Here is a 24,491-nt window from a genome sequence, read left to right as displayed (position 1 = left end):
GACGGTAAGGGATGGAAAGCACATGTTCCTGAAGATAAAGAGAGGGAGCTGGGCTTGTTCAGCCTTGTGGCAGGCTTAGAAGGTACGTAATAGCGGCTCTCCAAAGCTTGACAGAAGACCATCATGAAAATGGAGCCGGGCTCTTCACAATGGTGGGCAAGGAGCAAATTGAGACATGGGAGGTGATAACTGAATAGGAGAAAACCCTTCTCCACGTCGAAGCCAGACAAGCATGGGTTGCCCAGAGAAGCTCTGCAGTCACCACTCTTGGAAGGTTTTGCAAGGAGAGACTGAATAAAGCCCTGGGCAACCTGGTCTGACCTCAAGAGCTGCCCTTGCCTTGAGCAGAAGGCAAGACCAGAGACCATTTCAGATCTCTTCCTGTGACTCGCCGATCACAAATGCTCATGACTGATCGTAGTTCGTGGCTCTTTGCCAGCCCGAAGTGTACGCGACGTCTCGCTCCCGAAGACGCCCAAGCCCGTGCCGAGGGCAGAGACCGCGGTGCAGGGGAGGCTCGCAGCCCCGAGCGCTGTCCCGGCGCGCAGCCCGCCCGCCGCCGCTCCGCTCGCCGCCGGGGCAGCCTGCCCGCGGCCCGGCGCCAGGCACGGCCCCTCTCCGCCTCCGCTCGGCGCCTCACCGCGGGCACCCCCCGAAACTTTCCCCGGCAGCCTGCGCACGCTCTCGCTCCCCGCCGGGGGAAAACGTGCTCTCTCTCGCTCCCTCCGTGCAGCGGGCACGGGAGGCGGCGGCTGCTCCCTCCTGCCTCCCTCCTGCCGCGGAAGCCTCGCCGAGGCTCCCGCATTGCACCGCCGCGCCGAGCCGAGCGCGGGGCTCGGGCTGCCCACCCGCCCCGCCGGCGCCCCCGGCCCCGCCTGGCGGAATGAGCGCCGGCGAGGCCAAGGAGTATCTGGCCCGCAGGGAGATCCCGCAGCTTTTCGAGGTAGGCGTTTTCCGCCCCGTCGGGGATGCTCCGCGCTGGGACCCCGCGGCGGGCAGGGCTGAAGGTGGCTGGAAGGACGGAGCAGGCGGAGGCTGCGGCTGGCGGAGCCGTGCGGGAGCGGCGCGGCGGAGCGCGGCCGGGCGGGCGCTGGGCCGGGGCCGGGGCCGGGGCAGCGCTGCCCGCGCCCACCTGCGGAGCCCCCCGGCCGCGCCCCGCCGCCCTGCGCGGCCGGCGGGCAGCGAACTTGCCTGTCCGCAGGGCAAAGGAGCGCCCGGGAATGCGGCCGAGGGGCGTCTTGCATCGGTCGGGGGGAAGAAAAAAGCCGCAACTGTTTAGTGGGATTTTGTTTAGCTTCCTGCAAGTTACCTGCTAATGGTCGATAATTACTTCTCTGTGCAATGTGGATTTTTTTCCACCCAGGATCAGGCATCCTCTCGTCTGTATATAACACACACATGTGTATTTTCCCTTGTCTGTGCTGAAGCTAGACGTTTTTCTATACATTTGAAAATTGCAGGACACTGAGCATGCTAATGTTTTAATTACATGGCTAGAATGTGAATGGTTTAACGAGATGCAGACAAAACTGGTTCTCTGTTGAGGCTCAAAGCTTGACTAGTGATTTTTAAAAATTGGTGCATATCTTCTGTAGAAATACACTGTTAATTGCTGTCATCAGTTAAGAACTATAGTAAGGGCACAAATGCATAGAAATTATATCCTATTTTATAAGCTCAAATGTGTGTAAATACCAATTAACTGTATAAATCGAAGATAGTAACTGATCGAATCTTGACTTGGAGCTATTTATGTTTACTATTAATACCAACTATGACCCTGAAGTTTATTCACACAAAAATTAGGAAAAGCAGTAAGAACAGAAATCATCCTGAAAGACGTGTATTGTTAAGGGAGGGTTGGATGCAGCAGTCTCGTGGAGAGGTGAGATGATGACTTATGTATCACTTTGTCAGGAAATGTGTCAGAAGAGGGCCTGGCAGTCTTTCTTTCACATCCCCCACAATGCTCCTGAGGACGATGAGTGAAGAATTAATACTGTAGAGACAGGGTTTCTAATGGCTTGGAATCTGTGATCAATTAAATCAGGAAGCACCTATGAATTTTGAGGTTGTGGGGTTTTTTCTTCCCAATACTGATCAAGATGATATTTGAGTATTTCTCATGATTTTTAAAAATCCTCTTTTCATTGCTTGTGTAAGTGTTGACAAGAATATGGATGAGATACTTGTGGGTGCACTGGTCTTTAAGGAAAAGATACATTTTAGTGATGTCAAAGACTACAAAGAATATGTAAATTTTGGGGCTCTCTAGCTTGCACAGTGTTCTGTGTATACTTGCCAGTGACAGTTTTAAGAAAAATGTAGAGGATTTTTTTTTTTTTGCTATTTTTGGGTTTTATTTCAATGCAAACAGGCATAAAGACATAGCCATAAGCCTCCTTTCCAAGTAATTTTTATGACATTGGCAAACCAAAATAATTTGATTTTTTGCAGGCCTCGCTTTTACGCACTGGCTTGCAGAAGAGAGTCTGAAAACCGAGTAATGTGGTGTTTCCCTGTGCAGAGTAAAAGACAAAGTAAAGGTGCCTGTTTTTCCTTTGCATCTGCCATTATAGCCTATATTTTTGATCTTACATTTCAGAGTCTGTTGAATGGATTAATGTGTTACAAACCCGATGACCCAATTGAATATTTGGAAAGCTGTTTGCAGAAAGTAAAAGAGCTTGGAGGGCCAGAAAAAGTGAAATGGGACACTTTTGTCAGCCCAGAAAAGAAGACCCTGCCTCCACTCAATGGAGGACAATCCCGAAGGTCTTTTTTCAGGAATGGTAATGTATTAAATTTTAAAATTATTCTATTCCTTCAACTGTGTGTAGTTTTATATCCACTACTGAATTGTTTTATACATACTTCTGTGCCTCATTCTGTTTATCTGTAGGCAAAGGAGTCAAGATTCTGTTTCTTTGCTTTTTGGCATTTGTTTTTCTCCTGCCGTAATGGATGCTAGGCAGGAGAGGAAATTGTGATCAGTTTCCAGCCAAATGATGGATGTTTGCTGTGTAAATGTTTACCACGTCAGTGGAGAGATTTCTTGTATCCTACCTAAAACATTTGCAAAGATAGGGGCAGATCTGACACAGTGACCTTAGCTTGTGTTTTCAGTTGGTCCTTATGGATGACATACACCCCAACTTCAGTGCAGTTACACTATATGGTTTTTCTAGTTCACACTGGAGCTGTATGCTTATTTACTAAATAAAATGTAAATTATAAACTCCTAGAAAAAAGTGCATCTTATAAAATCTAAGCAGATGTCATACCAATACCTGTAATTATTTTATTTGTAATGTTAACAAAGAGTAATTAGCTCATCCTTCAGTTGCCATAGTTATTTTTCCTTGCCATCCAACATTTCATTAAAATAATCAGCAAGAATACTGTCTCTATCTCTGTGTACAACATGTATCACTAAAAGAGTCCTGCTTAATAGTAGAGGTTATCTGCACAATATAAAGCTTTTCTTCTTAGAGGCCCCTGCTGAACTCTGGGTGCTATGGGCAGATGTTCACAGAAAACCTGATGTGCTTATAAAGAAACACCAGAGAAAACTGACTCTGGGTGGCTGTGATTTAATAAATCTGTTAAATAGAGGCCAAAAATATTTAATATAGCAACAGCAAACACAACGTAAAATTATGTGATATTTAAACTTCCTGTATTATACTTATGTAAATCTGTGTACAGAATAAATTTTGAATTTCCTATTTCCATGATTCCCAGTTTATCTTACTGTTTTACAGTGATGCCTGATAACTCTAACTTCCCGTACCGACGCTACGACCGACTGCCTCCCATCCAGCAGTTTTCCATAGAAAGTGACACTGACCTTTCTGAAACTGCTGAGCTAATTGAGGAGTACGATGTGTTTGACCCTGCAAGACCTCGACCAAAAATTATCCTTGTCATAGGTATGAAGGCAGTCATTTTGACGAGATTTTATCTCTACTGCTTTGCCTTTTGATTTGTACTGCAAATACACTGAATGCTTATATGAATTTAAATACAATTTTTCCATCTGCCATAGCAAGTGGTGCAGGCCAATTAAGAGTGTGAAATTGTTATTGCTGGGGATGGCATCCCAACTGTAAGAATTTTAGGGGTTGCAGCGAGCACCTGCACTTGTGTTCTGTAGACTGGATTCCTCTTAGCAGCTGGAGAGCTCGTGATTTGCTTATGAGCACATCTGCCAGTTTGATTTCATCTTATCTAAACCGGGTTCATCCGTTTCAAGGCAGCAGCACCATGTGAATCAACTAACTTTTGGTGGTCACTAAAAGGGGTATTTTAAAATGTTGTGTAAGTCAGCTCAAATAGGTGAGAGGGAACTGTTGTGCTCTATACTTAGACCCTTGTCAAATGACAGGTATGTCCAGTTGGAGTGAGAATACACGATCACTAGTTCATTGCATTGGTAAATTAATCCCCAGGTTCATTTGGCAAATGAATCCTGTTCCAACTTCACAGAGAGTGAGCACTCAGTTCACATTAGTTAACTGTGCTCTTTCCCAAAGTTCTCTCTTGTGAGCTGTTTAGTGTTTTTTCTAAGTAGCTCATACTTTCCAGCCTCAGACAAGCATGAGTTATTTAAAAATAAAGCTGCAGGTTAAGCGTAAATCAGTATTTTTTCTGTTCTTGAATTTAAGTTCTTTGCATAAGTTTCCTTATCATCTAGATAGTTGTCTTGAGTAATTTTACCACCAGACCTAGTTATCTGATTCTCTGGATGGCTTAAAGAGTTACATCACAGGTGCCAGGTGATAGAGAATTATTTTTTTTTTTTAGTCTATAAAGCTTTATTCATATTAAAGAGAGATACTGCTTCCATAACAGAGAATATATGTAGCATAATAAAAGGGAACTGAAATGTCTTCTCTGTACTACAGAATGGAAACTCTAAGAACAGCATGTCCTCTGGTCTCTGCATCTAGCAGCTCTCAGACACAAGATATCAGAATAGATTGAAAACAGAAGACAAGGCATTTTTAAAAGTATTTGTGATATGCTCAAGGCATCTGAATTTTCTTAATCTTTTGTTTCAGGATTGCAGATTTCAACGTGCAGATCTCTCTATGTATTGCTGAAATGTGAAGATTGCAATTAGATGGAGAAATAGCACGTACCTTTCTTTCGTCGTAATTAATTAGCTACTCTTTCTTTTCATAAAGGAGAGTAACTGGCTCCCTTTCAGTGACCACAGAAGGCTCTTAATGCATCAAAATCTATGTAGCTCAATTGCAGTAGAGTGATGAATGAAGGTTTGATTTAAGTGAGATAAAGAGAGCTTGGCTTTCACCTCTGGAGCTGAGTGCGGGTATATTTGAAGTGAAATCCTTGAACACCAGCATGCAGAGAACAGACTGTGGATTTTACAGAGCTTTTCTTTTCTCCTATTTATATGGGGAACGTTGTAAACATTCCACAAAGGCTATTTCAGGTTTATATTCCCACTGAGTTTCTCTGAATCTATTACAGTGTGATCTGATAGAAACACAATATTATCTGTAGCTTAGCAGCTATTGTCCATTTTTGTATAGTACCAAGACAATTTCTCCCAAATTCAACTTTCTATTGAGAAAGTACATGTTGGATAGAGTAACAGAATAAAAGAGAAAAAAATAATAAAAGCATACTGTTCATTCCAAGAGATATTGCCCACAAAAAAATGTGTTGCATATTTTCAGTTTGCATAAAATGCCAACAAAAAAAGTCCGTTAAGTAATGTATTTCTGTCTAATTAGTGATAACTGCCTTGCTCAGGTGGTGCTGGTCACAGGCACTGCTAGGGACTGAAATGAAATTAAAGACCTGTCTTCTGCTTCTCTTATTTGGTGAACTTTTCTTTATTAATGCATTAGCTCAAGATCTTTTTAATGCTTCCATAAAGGTTTTTACAACTTCTTTGCTTTATGAAATCTATCATCCTTATAATGAACCAGGCAGCTCCAGGGCTAAAGAGAACTCACTTATAAAGGTGAGGGCTTTGTTCTTTTTCTGGGTTTGCAGAAGAAACCTCTGGTGAAAGATAAAGCTATAGAGCTACATAGTGAGTATATATATGACTGGATTTTAGAAAAATCAGATGGAACCAGCCAGGAGAGCACACATCTGAATCACTGGAAAAATTAAGTTTCTAAGGCGTTATAAAACTAGTAAATGAGATTGTGTTTAAAAATGTGTTTCCTAATATACTTTTAAGAAACAGATTTCTACCGTTAGTAAAGCTTGAATTTAGAAATCTTAAGATATTAATCATCTGGTGTCATTAGCACCTTAGTTGAGTATGTTTTTATGCTGCACTTTCTTAAATATATAACTTAATACTAAAAGAATACACTTCTCTTTTGAGATCAAAGTGTAAGGGCTAGATCAACTATACTGCTGTCAGAAGGCAGCTGCCTATTCATTTGTTAAATCTAGTTAGATTTTAAAGTCAGAAGTATTTTCAGAGATTTTATTCTTAGATGAATTTATTATGAATTTAGAGCAATATATGCAAAATTGAGAAAATGAACAAAATTAGATTGAAACAACTGCTTTAATAACACTTTTTGGGCACAAAAATCTTTACTTGAAACTTGTTAGCAAACATAATTTTAGATGCAACAAGTGTTCCCTAGTCTAGACATCTTCTAGAAATATATAAAATAATCATACTTTCCTTGAGTAATCTATTTCAGAATAACTAGAAAGAAAAAAAAAACCAAAAGTGATTCGATTTTCCTTTCTTGTGAACAGTTTGTCAGTGTGATTTATCAAAGAGTCAGGAATGGATACATAGTTCAATAAATTATGATCTGCTGTGGGAAGTAATTTTGTCCTATTACTTTTCCCTTATTTTGTTACCTGAAAGTTTCCCCTCAGACTGTAAACAGATAATACATTGGATAACAGATAATAAATTGGATGGATTTGGATTATGTGTTTGGGATGTGTTTGGATTGATAAAAAACAAACGTGTGGGAAGTTTATGGATGTTAAACCAAATACTTTATTAGCTATTTTCTGATTGTAATTCAGATTGAAAGAACAGAAGTGCTGAGCTACACTTCATTTTGTTTGGTTTTTGGTTTTTTTGTTTTCTCTTTACTGGCAAAGCAAAGCTCTCCCTAACAGGAATGTGAAGTCTATCTGTTTCAAACAGATGTTTTTCAGCTATTTTGTGCTTTTACAGACTGACATTTTGTCAAGTATCAGTTCTGGTTTTCTGGCACCTTCTGTATCTCTTTTGTATCTCTTGTATCTTTTGTGTGTTGAAACATGAGTGCTATTTTCCTTGTTTCCAATTTTTCTAATTTTCTGCACATTACCTATATGCATTTTTATTGTTGCTGGGTGCAACAAAGTCTGTAAGGTTTGGTGAAATGCATTTGTCATGGGGAAGGCTGAGCATGAAAGGGAGCAGGGGGAACTGGAGCAGAAGTGCTTTATAGCCACTTCAGTGGAGAAGATGATTTCTACTGTATCAGATGCTTGTGTACCTGCAGAAGGGGAACATTTATTCTAACAAAGAGGATAGATAGCTAAGCTGACTATGAAAGAAAGAGTCCAAGCTGAAAAAACTAAGCCCATCTAGATCACCTGGAATTACTGAAATGGAAGAATAGCTGTAGAACCTTACACAGTCTGCTCAAAGAAGAGAGCAACTTTTGTCTTTTTATGACAGAAACACCAGGTGAACTGAATGAGAGAAAAAGATTTTTCAGTTGTGATCTTACTGTATAAGATACAGTTTTTCTTTCATTTTTTCCCGTGTGTTTTATGAACATCTGTAGTTGTGTTGTCTAGTTGGATGTTACAGATAAATGCTTGTAGAAACATTACTTACTAATTGGATAATGATAAAACCTTCTTTCCCCCCCACCCCCCCCTCCCAGGGGCATAACTAAACTGTGGGCAGGGTGTGGGAACTCGATAACAGTAGGCACATTTCTCTGTGCACTCCCTTGAAATGGCTCCTGGTCTGAGTTCCAAAGGGCAGGTGCAGCATCAGCATCACAGCATCAGGGCACAGAGAGCTCCAAGTGACTGCTGGTGACACTGAAAGCTCAGTGACAATGATACTGGGCTGCAGGTTGGAGCCTGGTTACACACAGAGTGCCCTTAGCATACATGTGCAAATACTGTAAAGCTTATCCTGCATCCAGAACTGTATTGATTATAAAAATGCTTAAAAGCTATTTATGGGAACAATACAGATAATATAAAAAGAGTTACATGATTACTAACAATAAGCTCAGTGTATTCAGATTTACTTTAACTGCATCGCTGTATTTTTTAACTTCATAGAAAATGTATATTTCTAATAAATCTTAAATCTTTTTCTGTTCAAATAAAATTCAGTGTTCTCACAAAGAATTCCCCAAACTATAGCTACTTAGGATTGAGAATTATTATCAAAACATTTGGTTTGGGTTTGCTGTGTTATACTCTTCAGTACCATACATTTTTTTATACATAAATATTTATTTTTATAAAAACAATTCCTTGGTTTTACATACTGGATTCCAGATTCTCTGCTCATCACATCATAACATGTCCTTTTAGTTCAGACATGGTCTGATTGTTTTACATGCATTCTTGCTGCTGCTGTCCAGCTCACCTTCCCTGCAGCTTTTCCTGCTACATAACATAGCTGTTTTCTGTGATTTTGATGCCCATTCAGCCTGTGCTGTATATATTGAAGGGTCTCTTTATTCTTCAAGTTGTCTAGCAAGCTGAACCTAATTTCTTCTCTGTCAGATGCTTCTAGCATCAATACCAAGAGCTGGTATTGCATGGTTCAATAAAAGTCCTTATATCAAATCACTATGGAAACATCTCAGATGATTATTTAATAATTTTTTTTTTTTGTATTTTAAAATCAGGAAACCTCAGAAGCTCTTGCAAGCATATTTAGGAGCAGATTTTATTAGTTCCATTTCATGACTAGTTTTTTGATTTAATTGGCTTCTTTAACCAAGTATGATTCTTTCTGACATTTCAGACTATCTGGCTCTATCTCTGGATTCATAGAGTTTAGGAAGGGAATAGTTCATTTGTCTGCTTCTGTACTGTGGATCAAGAAAAACTCCATTCCAGGAATGGCCTTAGAGTGAGGTCAACCTCAAAGAGTACTTATTTTTGTTTCACAAGTGGATTTTGTATTCTTTCTTTAAATTTCATTTTACAAACTGTTATGTTTATGATCCAGTCAGTGAGACACATGGTTGGTAACAGGTCATGCAACTGTGAGATTTACTCTAATAATGCTTGGAAAATTGGTGTCAATAGCAAAGATTTCACCTGTGATTGGGTACTTCTCATGAAAGGTTAATTTAATGTTTTTGCTTATGATTCACACTAGGTGGCCCAGGAAGTGGTAAAGGAACACAGAGTTTGAAAATAGCAGAACGTTACGGATTTAACTACATATCAGTTGGTGAATTGTTGAGGAAGAAAATCCACAGCACAAGCAGCAATAGAAAATGGAGCCTAATTGCCAAAATAATCACTACTGGAGAACTGGCCCCTCAGGTACAGTGTTTCCTATGTTCATATTTACTTCCAAGGTTTATACATTTTGTAATAATGTGCACCATCAAGAAAACTTCCTTTATGATATTAAATAACTAACTTATTTTCTCTGTGAAAGGAAACAACCATAACTGAGATAAAGCAGAGATTAATGCAGATCCCTGATGAAGAGGGGATAGTGATTGATGGATTTCCCAGAGATGTGGCCCAGGCAATCTCCTTTGAGGACCAAGTAAGAAATTGTTTTTATTTTTAAAATAACTTACACATCTCTTCAACAGTTAAGCTTGTTGAAATAATTGGTCAGATTCCAAGAAAAAGCCTTCCTCTTTAAATCTTTGCAAGCACATAATTACAGGTTGACAAAAGATTTATGTTATATTATGTCCTGTTGTCTGAAGACAGACTATTTTGTAAAAAGACAATGTGATAATATAACAAGAATCCAAGTTTCTTGTCTCTTAATGAAATTCGTCTCAAGATGAAGAAGAAAAACACATGAAATCTAACTGAATATTTTCTTTAGAGAATATTCCACTTTCTTTAGAAAGTGGAAAAGTATTATATTTCCATATCTATTGGTTCAACATAATCTCCATTAAGAGAAACATACTTACAGCAATGCATGTCTTCACAGTGCTTTTAGTGTCAAGTTTATTACAGGGCATTGAAAAGATGAATTTAAAAAAGGTTGAAACTACCCAGACTTTGCAAGTGTCTGTAAACCAGAAAGCATGTGGTTTTTTTAGAAAATAAGGTCATTTTGGTTATTCTAAACTACAATTCTAAGGTTTACTCAGCTAAAACTGTATTCCTGAGTACTATTGACATGTTGTATTCACGTGTGTATTTTAAACTAATCTAAAAATACTTCAATTCAGTGGAAAAACAAGCAGCTGATGTCATTTTCTGGTCAAGTGCTGCTAACATAACAGTTATAACAGAGGTTGCAGTTTCAGAGCTGAGTTCTTAGAGTGCCTTCATGAAGAATGTTTCAAAGTCTTTCATAGTTGCTGGTCTACTGCTGTTTCTGTACTTTGAATTCTAAGTAGAATTTTCAATGCAGAAGTAACAAAACAAAGCAGCTAATGAGGCATTTCATTAATGTGCTTTATAAGGTATTATTCTGGGCAGAATTTAGAAAACTGAATTGAGGAAATTAAAGGAAGCAGACAAAATAGTTATTACAGGAAATAGCAGTGACTGCCAGCTCTATCTCCTTATAATTAACAAAAGGGAAGATTGACTATTTTAGAAGTCAAACACCAGAAATGTAGACTTAACAATCATTTCCTTGTGCCATCTTTTTTCCAGTGTAAAAGTGTGACTTAAGCGCATTTTTGCTGGGGTCATAATTTTGTGCTGATCTTGTTTTTGATGAAAGAATGGAAGATATGAAACTGAAGGAAGTGACAGAAATTAAGTTATCCTAGGCTCAGATTCTCTATCTACTAGAGAAAATAAGTTAAATAACACTTGATTATAGTCACAGGGAGTTCATTCATTCTCAGTCAATTGGGATTTGTAAATCATAGTCCTCAAGGCCTGGTTCTGCTGGAAAGATAGATCACTAAATCTCTAAAAAACTCCAGGAGCATGTCATATAGGGACACCTTTCAATCTTACCTGTTCTGAAAAAGTACAGGAAAGAAGGAATCCCAAGCCTTTTTTAGGAGCACGGACTGTCTGTTCAGACTCCCCCATCTTCGTCCTTCTTTGCAGTTGACCTGTAATATGAAGGTCATGAAAATAAATGTACAAAAGCTATACATATTTCAATATTCAATCATATATCAACATCTCCAGTGAGGTATATTCAGGGCTTTATCTTGGATTTATATTTTAAAGAAATAAAATACACATGTTGTTTCTTTTAAATTCTGTGATGCTGCACAACTTGGTAGGAAGGTTTTGTGTTAAGGAAAAGGGACTATCAGCAGTCATAGTACTGATCATCCTCCACAGGTTGAGGCTCACAGTCACCCATGACATGGCAGGTTATTTACATTAAGCATGGGAACATTTTCCAGGCACTCAGAGATTCCTCAATAGGAAGTGCAATTGAGTTGTGGAGAATTCAGTCATTAACTGTTGTGATAATTTGTCTAGGTCTGCAATTAGAGATAGTAGGGGGTTTTCCACAGCTGAGAAATGTTACAGCTTTCTTTTTAGCACTGTGTAGAAGAAGTTGAATTGTTCTCATTAGCCAAAAGAGAAAAAGTGAGAAATAATTAGTTGAAATTTCAGCAAAGGAAGTTTTGATTAAATAGTAAAACAATTTTAATTAGATCTACTAATCAAAGGAACATCCTTTGAAGAAAATGGTGAAATCCCACGAACTGCTAATTGTACACGTGCCATATTCTTACAAAGACATTCCCTGTAGATCACTGAGATCTGTTGATAAGTTCAATAAGAATAAGAATTGAATAAGAATTAATTCTTATTGCTATCACTAGCTTTGCCATGAGCAGATACTTATTCCTACAGATGGTCCCTTTGAGACCATTGCATGCTTATGTACCTGAAAACAGCAGAAGAATTTATGTGACACATACAAATTCTTTACCATTGTTTACACAAACTCCAAGAATATAGGTAGTAATACCAAAAATGAATTGTGGGGAATAGTGGGAAAGGAAAAGGATCACTGAGGTGCCTGGTTTCCCTTGAAAGCACATGTAAAATCTAACTGTGCTGTGTTTGCAGTCATCTTTAATATAACAAATAATTTATGCTAAATTAATTGCTTCAATCTCACAGAGCTACAGAGCTGTTACTAAAACTTGACACTGGGCTTTCATAATCTCTTAATCTTGTGAAAAAATCAGATGGATACATTTATGTCGGAGCTGACAGGACCTGTCCTGCATAACATTCTATTATAGAAATACATCATGATAACAACTGCTGGTTAAACTTCACTTGTAATTGCCCTTGGTACTACCAGCACATTTTTATCCCTTTGGCTAAGCCAGAAGCTGAACTCTTCTCTGGGAAAAAAATGTTATTTTTAGTAAACTAGTCAAAGCAAACCAACTTATGCTAACATTCCCATACATAGGTATAACTAAAAGATGATGATTTCTTCCTTATTATGTTGCTAGACTCTCATGTGGACAGTAAGTTCTCAACATGTTGCTAGGCAGAATTGTATTAAAACACGTTGCATCTCAGTGACTAAAGTGCCTAAAATAAAGCAATGTATCATTTGCAGCACACACAGTATTTCTCTTTCTCCTCAGATCTAGAAACCATAAGTAATAAACACTGCTTCCATGCAGTAATGTCAATCTGGAAAAAGTGCATTAGGAAACATTTTACACATCACAGGAATTTTATATTTGAATTTAAGCTTTTCTTCCCTTCTTTTGTGTTGACACTGTTCCTGTCATCTATATCTTTTGAGCAGCAAAGAAGTTTTTAAGATGGCCTCAGTTTTCAGAGTTTCAGCAGTGCTTACCAGCCAGCTCCACATTGGCCATTCTAGTCACTTACACCAGCTTCATTTCTTAATGCTCAGCTACTCACTGCAGCCTTCCTGCAGCCTGGAAGAACTCAGCCACGAGCACTGCAGTATTCTTTGAGTTTATCTCAGATTTCTTTGAACTTTTTAACCAAGTTGAAGTAAGTCTTGTATTTTTCTCTTTGAAAACTAAGTTTAATAAGTACATTTCTCTTATTGGAAGTCTGGGATTGTTGCCAAGTCTTGACCCTCTCATTTCTTATTTCCAGAGAGCAGAGTCAATACTGCCAATAGTTTTGATAGGGGTACTTTTAATATAGCTATGGAATTCCAACCATAGTTGTAGGGAAAAAAAATAAAACATGAATTTTAATGTCTTAAAATGATGCAGGAATTCCAGTTTATATATTCCTTTTAAATATATGATAATTTTTATATTTTGCTCAGTTTGAACTTCTGCATAGCAGTGCAGACTTATACTGATGTATTTAGACTTTCAGTTTGAGCCTAGGCATAGAGCTATCCTAAATCACAAATTTCTTAAGTATCCGTGATGTCTGCTGAGTGCAAATAGCAGAAAGGTGTTTAAGTTTCAAGGACACATTTGAAAATGCCAAGGAGAAAATGGTTTATTTACCATCAATCTTGAAATTCAGCGAGTCACCTGCAGTCCCAGCATGCTGAAGCATGTTAAATATCTTCCTCCTGCAATGCTGTAATAAAATGCCTCTGACTGCTGTATTGAAATGCAATGGCTTGTGAAGAAATTGCCATTTGACTTTCTGTGTAATCTCTCACATGATTTTTATCCTTCCCGGGAGAAACAATTAACTGTATTTTACAGTTAATTTCAATTACTGCTTTGGTTTGTTTTATTCCACCACTTTCAGTCATTCATTCAGTCATCCTTCTTTGTTAGTATCAATAGAGTAAGTACAGATGTAGTTTGCTTAAAAAAATAAGCAACTTTAATTTTTTTAATAGTGAAATAAATGTAGAACAAGTATTAGAATCAATGGACGTTCATTAATGAATTGATTTAATTTCTTGATAAAAGAAGAAAACAGTTTTTGTAGAAATTATAAAAAAAATTGTCTTATATGGCCTGGATGACAAACTGTATTTGAGTAAAATCTTAATTTAAATAATAAATTTTATCTGATTCTTTGTTTGGAATATTCTTTGCTGGTCCTCACACAGGACCTGATGTTGTGAATTCAGAGTGGATGGAGGTGCCTGCTGAGCAGTTCTGAAGCAGAGGTGTGCTCAGTCCTTTCTTCCTATCACTGGCATTAGTGTTAACAGATAGGGGCTTTATTAGTTAGCTGCCCAACACAGGTGAAAAGCTGAATCTCTTGTTCCCAATGTCTGCCTAATTATATACTCTAGACAATTTGCTGGAAACTTATTTTCTGGGCAGCATGAATATGGTTCAAAGGAATCTACCAGAAAAAGACTCTATCAGCAGGATTCATTCTTTGACAACATGATTTACAATTTTGCATTTCTAAACCAAGAAAAAACTACGCAAACAGTCTAATAACCCAGCAAAGATGGAACTATAAAAAGCAAATAAGTCATTACAAGAGAGAGCACACATACAGAGGATGTAAACCAGCTTGCTAGTAACCTTTACCAACAGAAATAAAATGCACTGTTAAATTAATGGCAATTGTTCATGAGCTGTCAGTTTTCTCATGGGGTATCTGGTAGAACATACCAAAAATTAAGAAACAGAGCATTTTCATCTTTTGCCTAATGAGGAAAAATGAGAGAGAGTGTAATCATCTAATTTCTAGCAAACAACCACACTATTCTCACTAACAAGAGGAGATGTAGAAAATATCCCCAGAGAAAGAGAGCATCTTTCCACTTACACTGCTTAATGTCAATAACACCATCAACTTGCATAGAATTATTCTCAATTTACTCTTGGTTTCAGTTTAGGAAGAAGATTCAGACCCAAAGAGAGTAGGATTTACTTACTAGTAAATATTATTCTAAAAAATGAGAGAATGTACCCACCAGTTTTATTCTGAGTTGATGCCATATGCTCTTCATCTCATTTAAAAGGAATAACCAGAAACTTGTCTGTTCCCATAGGCAAAGATTCTCCCTTCAGCTGAGTTCCAGTAAGTAAGTAGTCAAATTCCCTTCCCTGAGCCCCACAGTCCTACCTCACATGCATTGCTGGACATGAATAAAACCCTCTGCCTTGAGCACAGGATGTGTGTACTGGGGGAAATCAGCATGAAGGAATTCAGCTCTTCTGTCTGTGTTGGCTCTGTACAACTTTTCTACGAGCTGAGTCTCAGAACAAAACTTATTCCCTAGATATAAAACTCAACAACACTTAGTTGTGAGTTTGAAACAAGGGTTTCTTTTCAAGTGAGTCATAAAAACCCTTGTCCTTTGTTAGAAAAAAAATCAATTTATACTCATATTTACATAGGAGAATAGATATATTTCTAGAGAAGTAATTCTGGATGTCCATATATTCACACTACCCTGTTACATTACAGCTAAAAGCATTTATAAGCATGTCTTGCAAGCAGTTACAGTTGAGGTAAGTGGAAGCAAAGTGGTTCATGAAAACAGGAGTGAAATATCAATAGCATTTCAAGGGTGTATCCTGAAGGTTGTAAATGCATGTAGGAGAAATAATAATATTAAGTGCTATTACGTCTGTATGCCTATGCATACAGGAGAGATGTTACCCTTTTGTTACACCTTGTGTTTCTTATATGGTTTTCAACATCTTTCTGATGATAAAGATGCATATTCTGCAGGTAAAAGATGAATTCATGGAGACATGAACAGGTTCTGTTTTGAATTCCTACCTCAAATATGCTTGAATTACTTTTTTTTTTTACACTTCAAAAAATCTTTCAGACAATACCTCATTTGAAACTAGGTTTCTTGAACCAAGAATTTCAAAACATTGTTTTCAAAGACATTTTATTTCTATGAGTGATATATATTTCAGATTAGAAAACCCACAGTGTCAGAAAAAAGGTAGTCTTAGTACCTGTGATTCTGGTAGTGTCTTTTGTATTGATGTTGTAAAAAAATTGAGAGCAACAACAGTACTCAGATTTTGTAGACAACTTTCAGTTTTCAAAAGTAAAATGAGATAATTAAACCTAGTTAATGAATTGTCCATGCCATACCTTATTATCTGCATTTTACAATTAGAAAAAAAAAGAAAGAATTTCAGCCCAGGGTGCCCAGGGTGTGTGGGTGTGTTTTCCCATTTTCTTAAAGAGTAAGTGACTTCTGCAGCCAGTGCAGTTTGTGGGAATTAAAAGCAGATGAGAACTTGCACATGTGATGGAATCCTGGTGGCTTTAGGATCCTTCCCTTCCTGTGGGGCTGCACTTACCCAGCCACAGTTTCTTTAGAGAACTGAGACTGGTTGTGGTAAGCTGTACTCTCATATTTGTGTGAGAGAGAAGGAGACCCTCTTCCTTCAGGGCAGATAATTTCATAAGTGGTCTGTTTATTCCAGGTACTCTCTAAGATTTGATGTGTATGTGAAGTCTTGTGGTGCACAAAACTCCAGCCCTGCACTTGAGGAGGTCTGATGTGACTTCACATGACTAGGTGCCATCCTGAAGTGCTGAGCATTGAAAGTGAGGCCAGCTATGGCTTGGAACATCTGAAGATTTCTTCATCTTTCTGCCACTATTATTAGGATACACAGAAATGGAAGTACTAAATAAAACTACTCATTTGTATAAACTCCTTTTGTCCTCCAATTTACTAGATCCCTGACTGCCAGTTGTAATTTCTGACTCCCTGTGTAATGTATGTTAGGAAGCTTCAATTGGCTGGTTATCCACACAGGGACTTCAGATGTCTCTATGCTCAGTCTGCTGCAAGGTACATCAGCCATTCCCTTTCATCAGTGTTCCATGACTAACAGGCTTTGAAATCTGTAGCATTTTCTTTCAGAATCTATCTGTGTCATAATCTGCTTTTTGAATTCCCGAATTCCTCATTATTCTTCTATTATTAGTGAAGCAACCTTAATTTCACCGAGCTACTTTTAATAATGTCCATATTGCATGAAAGTCTAATACAGAAACTTACTTTCATAGTGTTTCATTTGAATAATTATGTGCCTTAAAGCTATTATGTGGTAATAAAATTAACTTTCATAATTAATTAATCCTGTGAACAGATAGAATAACTCTGTCTGTTTACAATAGTCTGAAAAGGGAAAGGAAAGTTACTCTGGTTTTGTTGATGTTGAGGTACATGTGACAGAGGTAGGAGAGAGCTTCTCTCCCACTGGAAGTTATTTTAAAAAAACAGGTTATAAGGTTAATTGCTTCAAAATCTAATAGATACTCATAAATAATTACCAGACCTATTATCTTTGTAGTTTGTGTGCTCATGTATCCAATCATCTACAATGTGTGTAAAAAGTAATTTGATTTTCTTTTAAATCCTATTTAATTTTCTGTAATGATGAAGAGGCCACCATCTTTCTTGCTAGTGCTGCTTTTCAGGCTGTCATTTACTGTTTGAATACGGCTCTGCTTTTTCACCACTTTCTGCTTCCTCATATCCATATCCTACTCTGTCAGTGACATTGTTTGTAAAGGCTAATGACCACCACCTCAAGTTATGCATTGGTTTCTTTTGACTTCCTAAGAACCCTTTTTTACTCAGACTGACAGTTAAAAAGGCCAGACTATACTTCATGTTGTATTCTCTCAAATGGCAGAAACCCAGCTTAGATGGGATTTTTTTTTTTTTTTTTTTTAACTTAGTTATTAATTTTCCAGGTTGTCCACTTGGGAAGTTTTGACTATTCAGTCTAGAAATATGTTTGGCTTTATGCAATTCAGCATCCTTGGGTAGAGACAGAGAGAGTATTCAGAAGCTTAATTGGTTTGTTCGGGTCCTCTATAACAATATATTATAACTATATAATTAACATAAAAATATAAATCAGTTATTATTTACACTGTAGTAGTTAGAATACATGTAAATGCTTTAGTGATACTTGTGTATAGCTCAAATTTGACTTTCAAATTTATGTTGCATCAAACTGAACAAATACAAAATTATTCTGTAGATAGAAAACATAATGAGAAAAATGTCTGTTTAGCATTCTTGAGCATCCAGCATCATTTGCATTGTAACTAGATTATGTCATTTCTAGAATAGGAAGCCACTGTTTTTATTAATATTAAAATTAAAGTAGGAACTCTTTTGTTTGGGCAAGTAAAGATAGCAGAAGTGACTTTGTGCTTGTATGTGAGAACAAATAAATCCTTTCTAATCTGTAATCCGATAAAAACTTGAACTGTTTGTTTTCATCTTAAATGCTTCTTACAGAGAATTCTAATATGTTTTAAAAGACAGCACTGAGCTAGTGAAAACTTAAGGAGAGGTAGATTTCTTTGCAGCAAGCAGATGGAGGAAAAAAAGAATCAGATGTTATGAATAAGGGTAATATACATTTGTAGCCACATTTTAAAAATCCTGCAAATTCAGGTGTCTGAGTGATTTTAGGGTGTGAGGAAACAGTCTCAGATTGCACCAGGGGAGGCTTAGATTGAATATTAGGAAAAAATGCTTTATGGAAAAGATTGTCAAGCATTGGAACAGGGAAAGAGTTGAGTCACCATCCCTGGAAGTATTTAGCAGATGTGTGGAGATTCTATGGCGTCTGTTTTTTTCACCATAGGTACTAAGTAGTAGTGTCCTCCAAAGATTGCCTGTGAACATTTACCCATATTCTTAAGAAAGTGGCTCTATCACTGCTTTCCCCACATCAAGCACCAGAGATATCTCCTCTTTAAATGTTTGATAGCATCTTATACAGAAGATTTAATGGGGAAAGAGCTAGAGTTCAAAAATTTTTCTTTATCTCATTGCTATAAGGCTTTACTTCCTGAACCACAGTGCAGGGATGCATGTGACACATACCAGTGCTCACCACACAGACCAAAAAGGACAGGGGAATCAAAACACTTTAAGCTGCCCACCCAACCTCCTGAAAAGTGCACTGAAGCTTTAGAGATTTAGAGAAATAGAGAAAGTGCTGTAAGAAACCGTGGCTCTTGAAATAGGTCTGTTTTCACCTGGTCCTAACCATCAGTTAGCTTCATAGTGGCTGCTGGATTTTAAATACCACCTTACTTAAAGAGTTTCCAGATGGAAACCATCCAACCATTTTCCTGAAGAGTATGAGACATCTATATTTTGCTTTTTTAAAAAAAATTTTAGGTAGGGGAGCCTTCTGGTAATGCAAATGATGAACATAGCCTAGAGAAGGTTTTTGCTGTGAAGTAAAATTTTTGTCATTAAACTTTTTCCTTACATATCAGGTGAAACAAGTTGACTAACCTCCAAATAAGATCAACAAACCCCTCCTTAAGCCTAGAAACTTCCCATTAAAAAAAAAAAAAAAGACTATGTCAAGTTCCAACTTATGCAAATGTAACGTATCTGAGCCTCACATAATAATGGAATTGCTGAGTTCTGTACTGCTGGATAATCAACTTAATCAGACTTTTTGAATTGCTGTTTCCACAGATCTGTACCCCAGATTTGGTGGTATTTCTGGCATGTTCCTGTCAAAGGCTGAAAGAAAGGTTACTGAAGCGTGCAGAGCAGCAAGGGAGACCTGATGATAACCTGAAAGCCACCCAAAGAAGACTAATGAATTTCAAGCAGAATGCAGTCCCACTGGTTAAATATTTCCAGGAAAAAGGGCTGATTATCACAGTAAGTCCTTCAGTGTATATCTCTGAAACCTTAATTGCTGTGGCTGTACTTGGCTTCTTGTACCTTTTGCTTTAAGACACACTGGATGAGTCTAATTCTGTTTTAGGTTAATTGCATGGCTACTTAAGTGTTTAATGAAGACAATGAATTTATTGAGCAGTTGACAACAGTTGAATTATTGGCATGTTCTAAGTTACAGACTGTGTCTGGTTGTAATAACACACAGAACTTGGTACCACATATGGTATGAGAGCACAGATGTCCTGTTTCTTTTCTTTTCATACCCTAAGTAGTTCACATTGATATGTGCTCCTCACAGCAAGTGTGACTGATTCTGTGTGCTTTTCAGACTCATGATAGGTTAAAGCATCCTTAATTGCAAGTCATCAATTTATATTAGTAGCCTTAATGATAAAATTCAGCGTCTTCCTGAATTTCAAAATGAAAATCCCAGGAAATGATTACATTAGCTTCTCCAGGGAGTGTGTTCCCATTTAGGATTTTGATTAACTCTGTTTTCAAGGATGAGGGGATTAGGAATCTTACAAGTTTTTCTTTATTTTTGAGGGAGTGTGTATTTTGTGATGCTCCTGTAGCCTTCACAAGCGCTCCAATGGGATGCATATTTAGCTCTTCATGAAATATGTGCCTTTGTGCATAAAGCAAGTGGGCATCTGGATAGAATTTCATTTCTGTGATGGGACCTGTACAACAGAAGATTTTGTTCTTATGGAGTTTTCTTCTACTTTTTAACTCTGTTTCTTGAGAGTCCTGAAGAGAATTTAAATTGCAATGTTCACCTAAGATATCCTCTTTTCTTCTTGAAGAAAGCAGATGTTTATGATGGGTATGGAAGTGACAACAAGGCATATGAAGATTAAATTACTCTACTACACCACAAAGGAAATAATATATACAGAAAATATTGCACTTATTCATGCTATTTTCCTAGAGAAGGAGGAAGAAAGAAATAAAATAGCGTTCATCCTGCTGCTAATAATGCTGAACCTGGAAGACACTATGCAGATGAGAGCAGTATAAGAACTAGAACAGCATAAAATAGAATTACAGTAGCCTAATTCCCAGAGGAGTGAATCCTTGAGGCAAGGTCAGACAAGGTCAACATTGACTAGAAGGGAATAAAAAGATTCATATTTTTCTTAAATCCCTACCTGCTCCTTGTCACTGTTATTCAAAGCTTTAAATCTCAGGCACTTCCAGCTAGCAACATGATTCTAGTCAGGGGAGAGAAGCAGGATCATTTTGTCTTATGGAGTGTTATAATTTTAGAATCACAACTCATATTTTATACATCTACTTAATAAATATCTTGTTCTTCATCACTAACAGACCAAAAGAGAAAAGAAAAATTCACTTATAAATGTAACTAAGAATGATTAATAAGCATTTTATTTTATTTATATATATATATAATTATAATCTACTGTTAGAGACTTTATGAATAAGAAATAAAAATCTAAATTCCCAAAGAAGATTAATTTTCATGCTCCAACAGTTATTCCATACTGCTTTTAACATACTTTGGTTAATAGAATTAAAAGCCACAGTCTTCATTTCATCTCTTATTGGTTAGGTTCCTTAGGTGTAAGTCTTTCCCTTCATCTTTTTTTCACATGATCTGTGATAATTTACTACAGTACACAGGTTGTACTTGTTTGGTGCTCTGTATGCCTTAAGTTCTCAGTCATGGTGTACCTGCTCTCACAGTCTAATCCTGGTTTCTGTTTTTAAGGAAATAAGTGAGGCCCCCACCCATGGTACATCTAAGAAACAGGGAAATACAATTCTGTTCTTTCTGAAAAACTCCCTCTTTGGAATAATGATATGTTAAGTTCATTATAATTAACAGAATTAAATATGTGATATTTTCATGAACATACAGTCTGTGTTTAAAATTCCTTTTAGCAATCTGTCAGTAGTCTAACAAATCAGAACCTGACTTAACTCAAATTTAAATTCAGGAGGTATCAAGACTATAATAACACAATGTTGGACAGGCATTATGTAAATAGATGCATATGCTGACATTTACTGTTTCAGGAACTCCTAACAAATATTGAAACATTATGTATTGTTTACCTAGACAATAGCTGCACACAAACTATCTGGTGGTGGTGGGGAGATATTATTTAGATTAAGTTATAAAAGGGAGAACATGTTGGTACATGAGTGACCTCAAGTACTCTAATGTTTAGCAGAGAGCTTCAGTTCTGGACACAGATTTCCAAATCTCCAGTTTATGTGGACTGTAATCCTCTATAGATAATGGTATAGTTCTTGGAGAGAAGATCATTTGGTTTCAAACCCAGTTTTGGTCAACAGTTATTAAAGCCGCTCTCAGAGAGCTCAGCTGTACTTTGTAGAACATATCCCTTGGTCTAGACAGAAAAAAGTTTAGAGAGCTCATAGTTGTAGCAGAAGTTTCTCTTACTGGAGGCAAGACTTGGTCCAGTCTGCCTTACTGACCGTGGTTTTACATAATCTTAGAGCTGCAGTGTCAACCTTGTTGCATTAATAAGCCTATGTGCATTTAAGGGGAAAAAAATAAAAGACTGGCTGTAGTGAGACAAAAATACTGAGCATTAAAAGAAGACTCTGGTCCTTATTTAAAAAGCTAGAACAAGACAGCATCCTGTGGCATCCATGAAATGCGGATTTCTCTGATATCTTCATTGTTCCACTTGTCCTTTTAGGGAATTTACCATGCTTATGAAAACATTAAAATGACATTCAGATTAGTCAGAGAAGTAAAGAAAACCCAGAAAAAGTAGCTGAAGCTGGAAATGGTTTTTGAGCACAAATTTAGAAGTTAAACAGTTGCGGGTGAAGGAAGTAGCTGTCTGCCCTCATAAGCATCAAACAAGCCTAATGGCTGTCAACTGTCACAGAAAAATTCCCCATGGAACTGTGTTATATAATTTTTTCCTCTTGTTTTGGTTAAAAAAAGAGTTTTGCTATAGAACTTGCTCATTGACATGAACTTTATCTAAAGGCTGTGACTTACCAAAATGCTGTTGAAAATATCAGTTACATTTTGTTTCTAAAGTTTCTTTGCTGCCCAACTTGAGGTGTTGAGGTGTTGGTTTAGGCTTTTTATTTGTTTGCTGCTGAATGCTGATTCTAAAATACTAGCACTTACTCATTCTTTCTTTAATTTTGGGCCTGTCCCTGGAGAAATGTGGCTTCTGCAGTCCTTTAAGCAGCTCCCAAGGTCTATTCAAGTCTCACTGATAGCAAACTATTATGAAAGGCTTCATATGAGCTCTCACTCTGCTTTCCAGGTCCTAATGGCAGCCACTGCCTGGCATGCCTCCCAAACCAGAATCCAGCTCGGGGAATCTTCTCCTGAGTGGAGGAACATGCATCTGGTTTGGCAGAGCAGAGGGCCAGTAGATGCCTTTGTTTTCTCAGTGCCAATATTTGCCCGCATCCACGCAGTTTTTGCATTAAACAATCGTTAAGAAGAAAATTTTAAAAATCCCACTCCTCCTTCCCTGACGTGATGCTAGGAATAGGGGCTGTTAGCCACCACCTCCCCCGCGTGCTCTCACCTCCCTGCTGCAGGCTCAGAATCTCATTTATGTGCCATCTGATGCCTGGATCTTGCATCCTCGGCTGCAAAGTGATACAGACGGTTTCTCTCAAATGTAGCCTCATTGGTATCTGAGCATGGCCCTTCTCCCCACAGGTCAGAGATGGAGATTTGACTCTGCTTTGTTTTCTAGAGGGTACTGGGCTGAGATTTCCTATTAATTGGCCCAATGCCACCAAAATATTTTCAGATGCCTCTCAGTAGTTTTAAAAATACAGCAGCCATAAGCATAGTCTTTCACTTATATTTTCAATGTGTTTTTAACCTGACTACTACATAGGATCATCAGAGTGCTTCTGGCTTCTTGGGCATGACCAAGTGGACAAGCAAAGAGGAACCCAGATAGTCTGGAGCATCTGGAGCAAAGGTTCAGTGTTTTAGGACCTTTTCAAATCAAACAGGGAATGTCAGCAGCTGTTTGTGGGAACCTTGAGACCAGAGGTTTTGTTTGAGACTCAAGAGTCTTTCTCTGTTTTACTGTATCATAAATTTTATCAAGCTCCATGAATGTATATAGGAATATAATAATTTTAAATTTCTGTAGAGGGAAAATTAGAGGTGGGATTGTAAATAATGACAATCACATTTTCATTTTCTGTGAAAAGTAAGTCGAAGCCTGAAACAAGTAACCAGAGCTTTGCAGTCATAGAAAGCTGTTACTGAAAATCAAGGTTTTCTGTGTCTCTCCTATGTTTGATAGCCCTTTTGCAGAAAAATTGGGCTATGAGCAAGAACCTGGAACTGGTTTCTGTAAAACTGCTGAACTAGAGAAAGTTTATGCATGTTCTAATCACTACTAGGTTTTACACTGCATCTCAACACTATTTAAGTGTTACTGTTTTGTGAGATTTTGAAGAACATACAAAGAAAGCCCATAAATGAATTTTATCTGGAAATGAGTGTAAACAAACTGTTTGTAAATATATGCACATTTTATTTGGGAACGATACATGAGTAATTTGTGCATATATAGAAGCATGTGCACCATAAACACTTCCAAGCTTCAAAATATTTTCAGCCTCCCATTTTATGCTTTATGTCAACAAGTATATCAGAAATACCCATGTCTGCCAGAGAATGACCAAGGATGGAAACTTGCCATCTGTGTACATAGAAGCATGCAGAGAAATC

The 24,491-nt window shown here is 37.7% G+C and overlaps 1 protein-coding gene across 3 annotated transcripts in view; it reads left to right on the top strand.

The window, feature by feature from the left end:
* Positions 1–497: 497 nt before the first annotated feature.
* The window catches only part of AK5 (adenylate kinase 5), an 82,849-nt gene continuing 58,855 nt past the window's right edge, over positions 498–24,491 (top strand). The window contains exons 1-6 of one of the 3 annotated variants that reach the window (XM_056497278.1): positions 498–943; positions 2,606–2,792; positions 3,765–3,932; positions 9,368–9,537; positions 9,656–9,769; positions 19,556–19,747. In XM_056497278.1, the coding sequence (XP_056353253.1) occupies positions 884–943; positions 2,606–2,792; positions 3,765–3,932; positions 9,368–9,537; positions 9,656–9,769; positions 19,556–19,747 (891 nt within the window). In that variant the 5' untranslated portion in view covers positions 498–883. Of the gene's footprint in view, positions 944–1,927; positions 2,159–2,605; positions 2,793–3,764; positions 3,933–9,367; positions 9,538–9,655; positions 9,770–19,555; positions 19,748–24,491 lie in introns of those variants that run through there. The other 2 variants (XM_056497279.1, XM_056497280.1) reach the window with 2 other exon arrangements.

This window comes from Oenanthe melanoleuca, chromosome 8 (genome assembly GCF_029582105.1).
Source record: "Oenanthe melanoleuca isolate GR-GAL-2019-014 chromosome 8, OMel1.0, whole genome shotgun sequence".
NCBI classification, from domain to species: domain Eukaryota; kingdom Metazoa; phylum Chordata; class Aves; order Passeriformes; family Muscicapidae; genus Oenanthe; species Oenanthe melanoleuca.
This window is presented reverse-complemented; position numbering and strand designations above follow the sequence as displayed.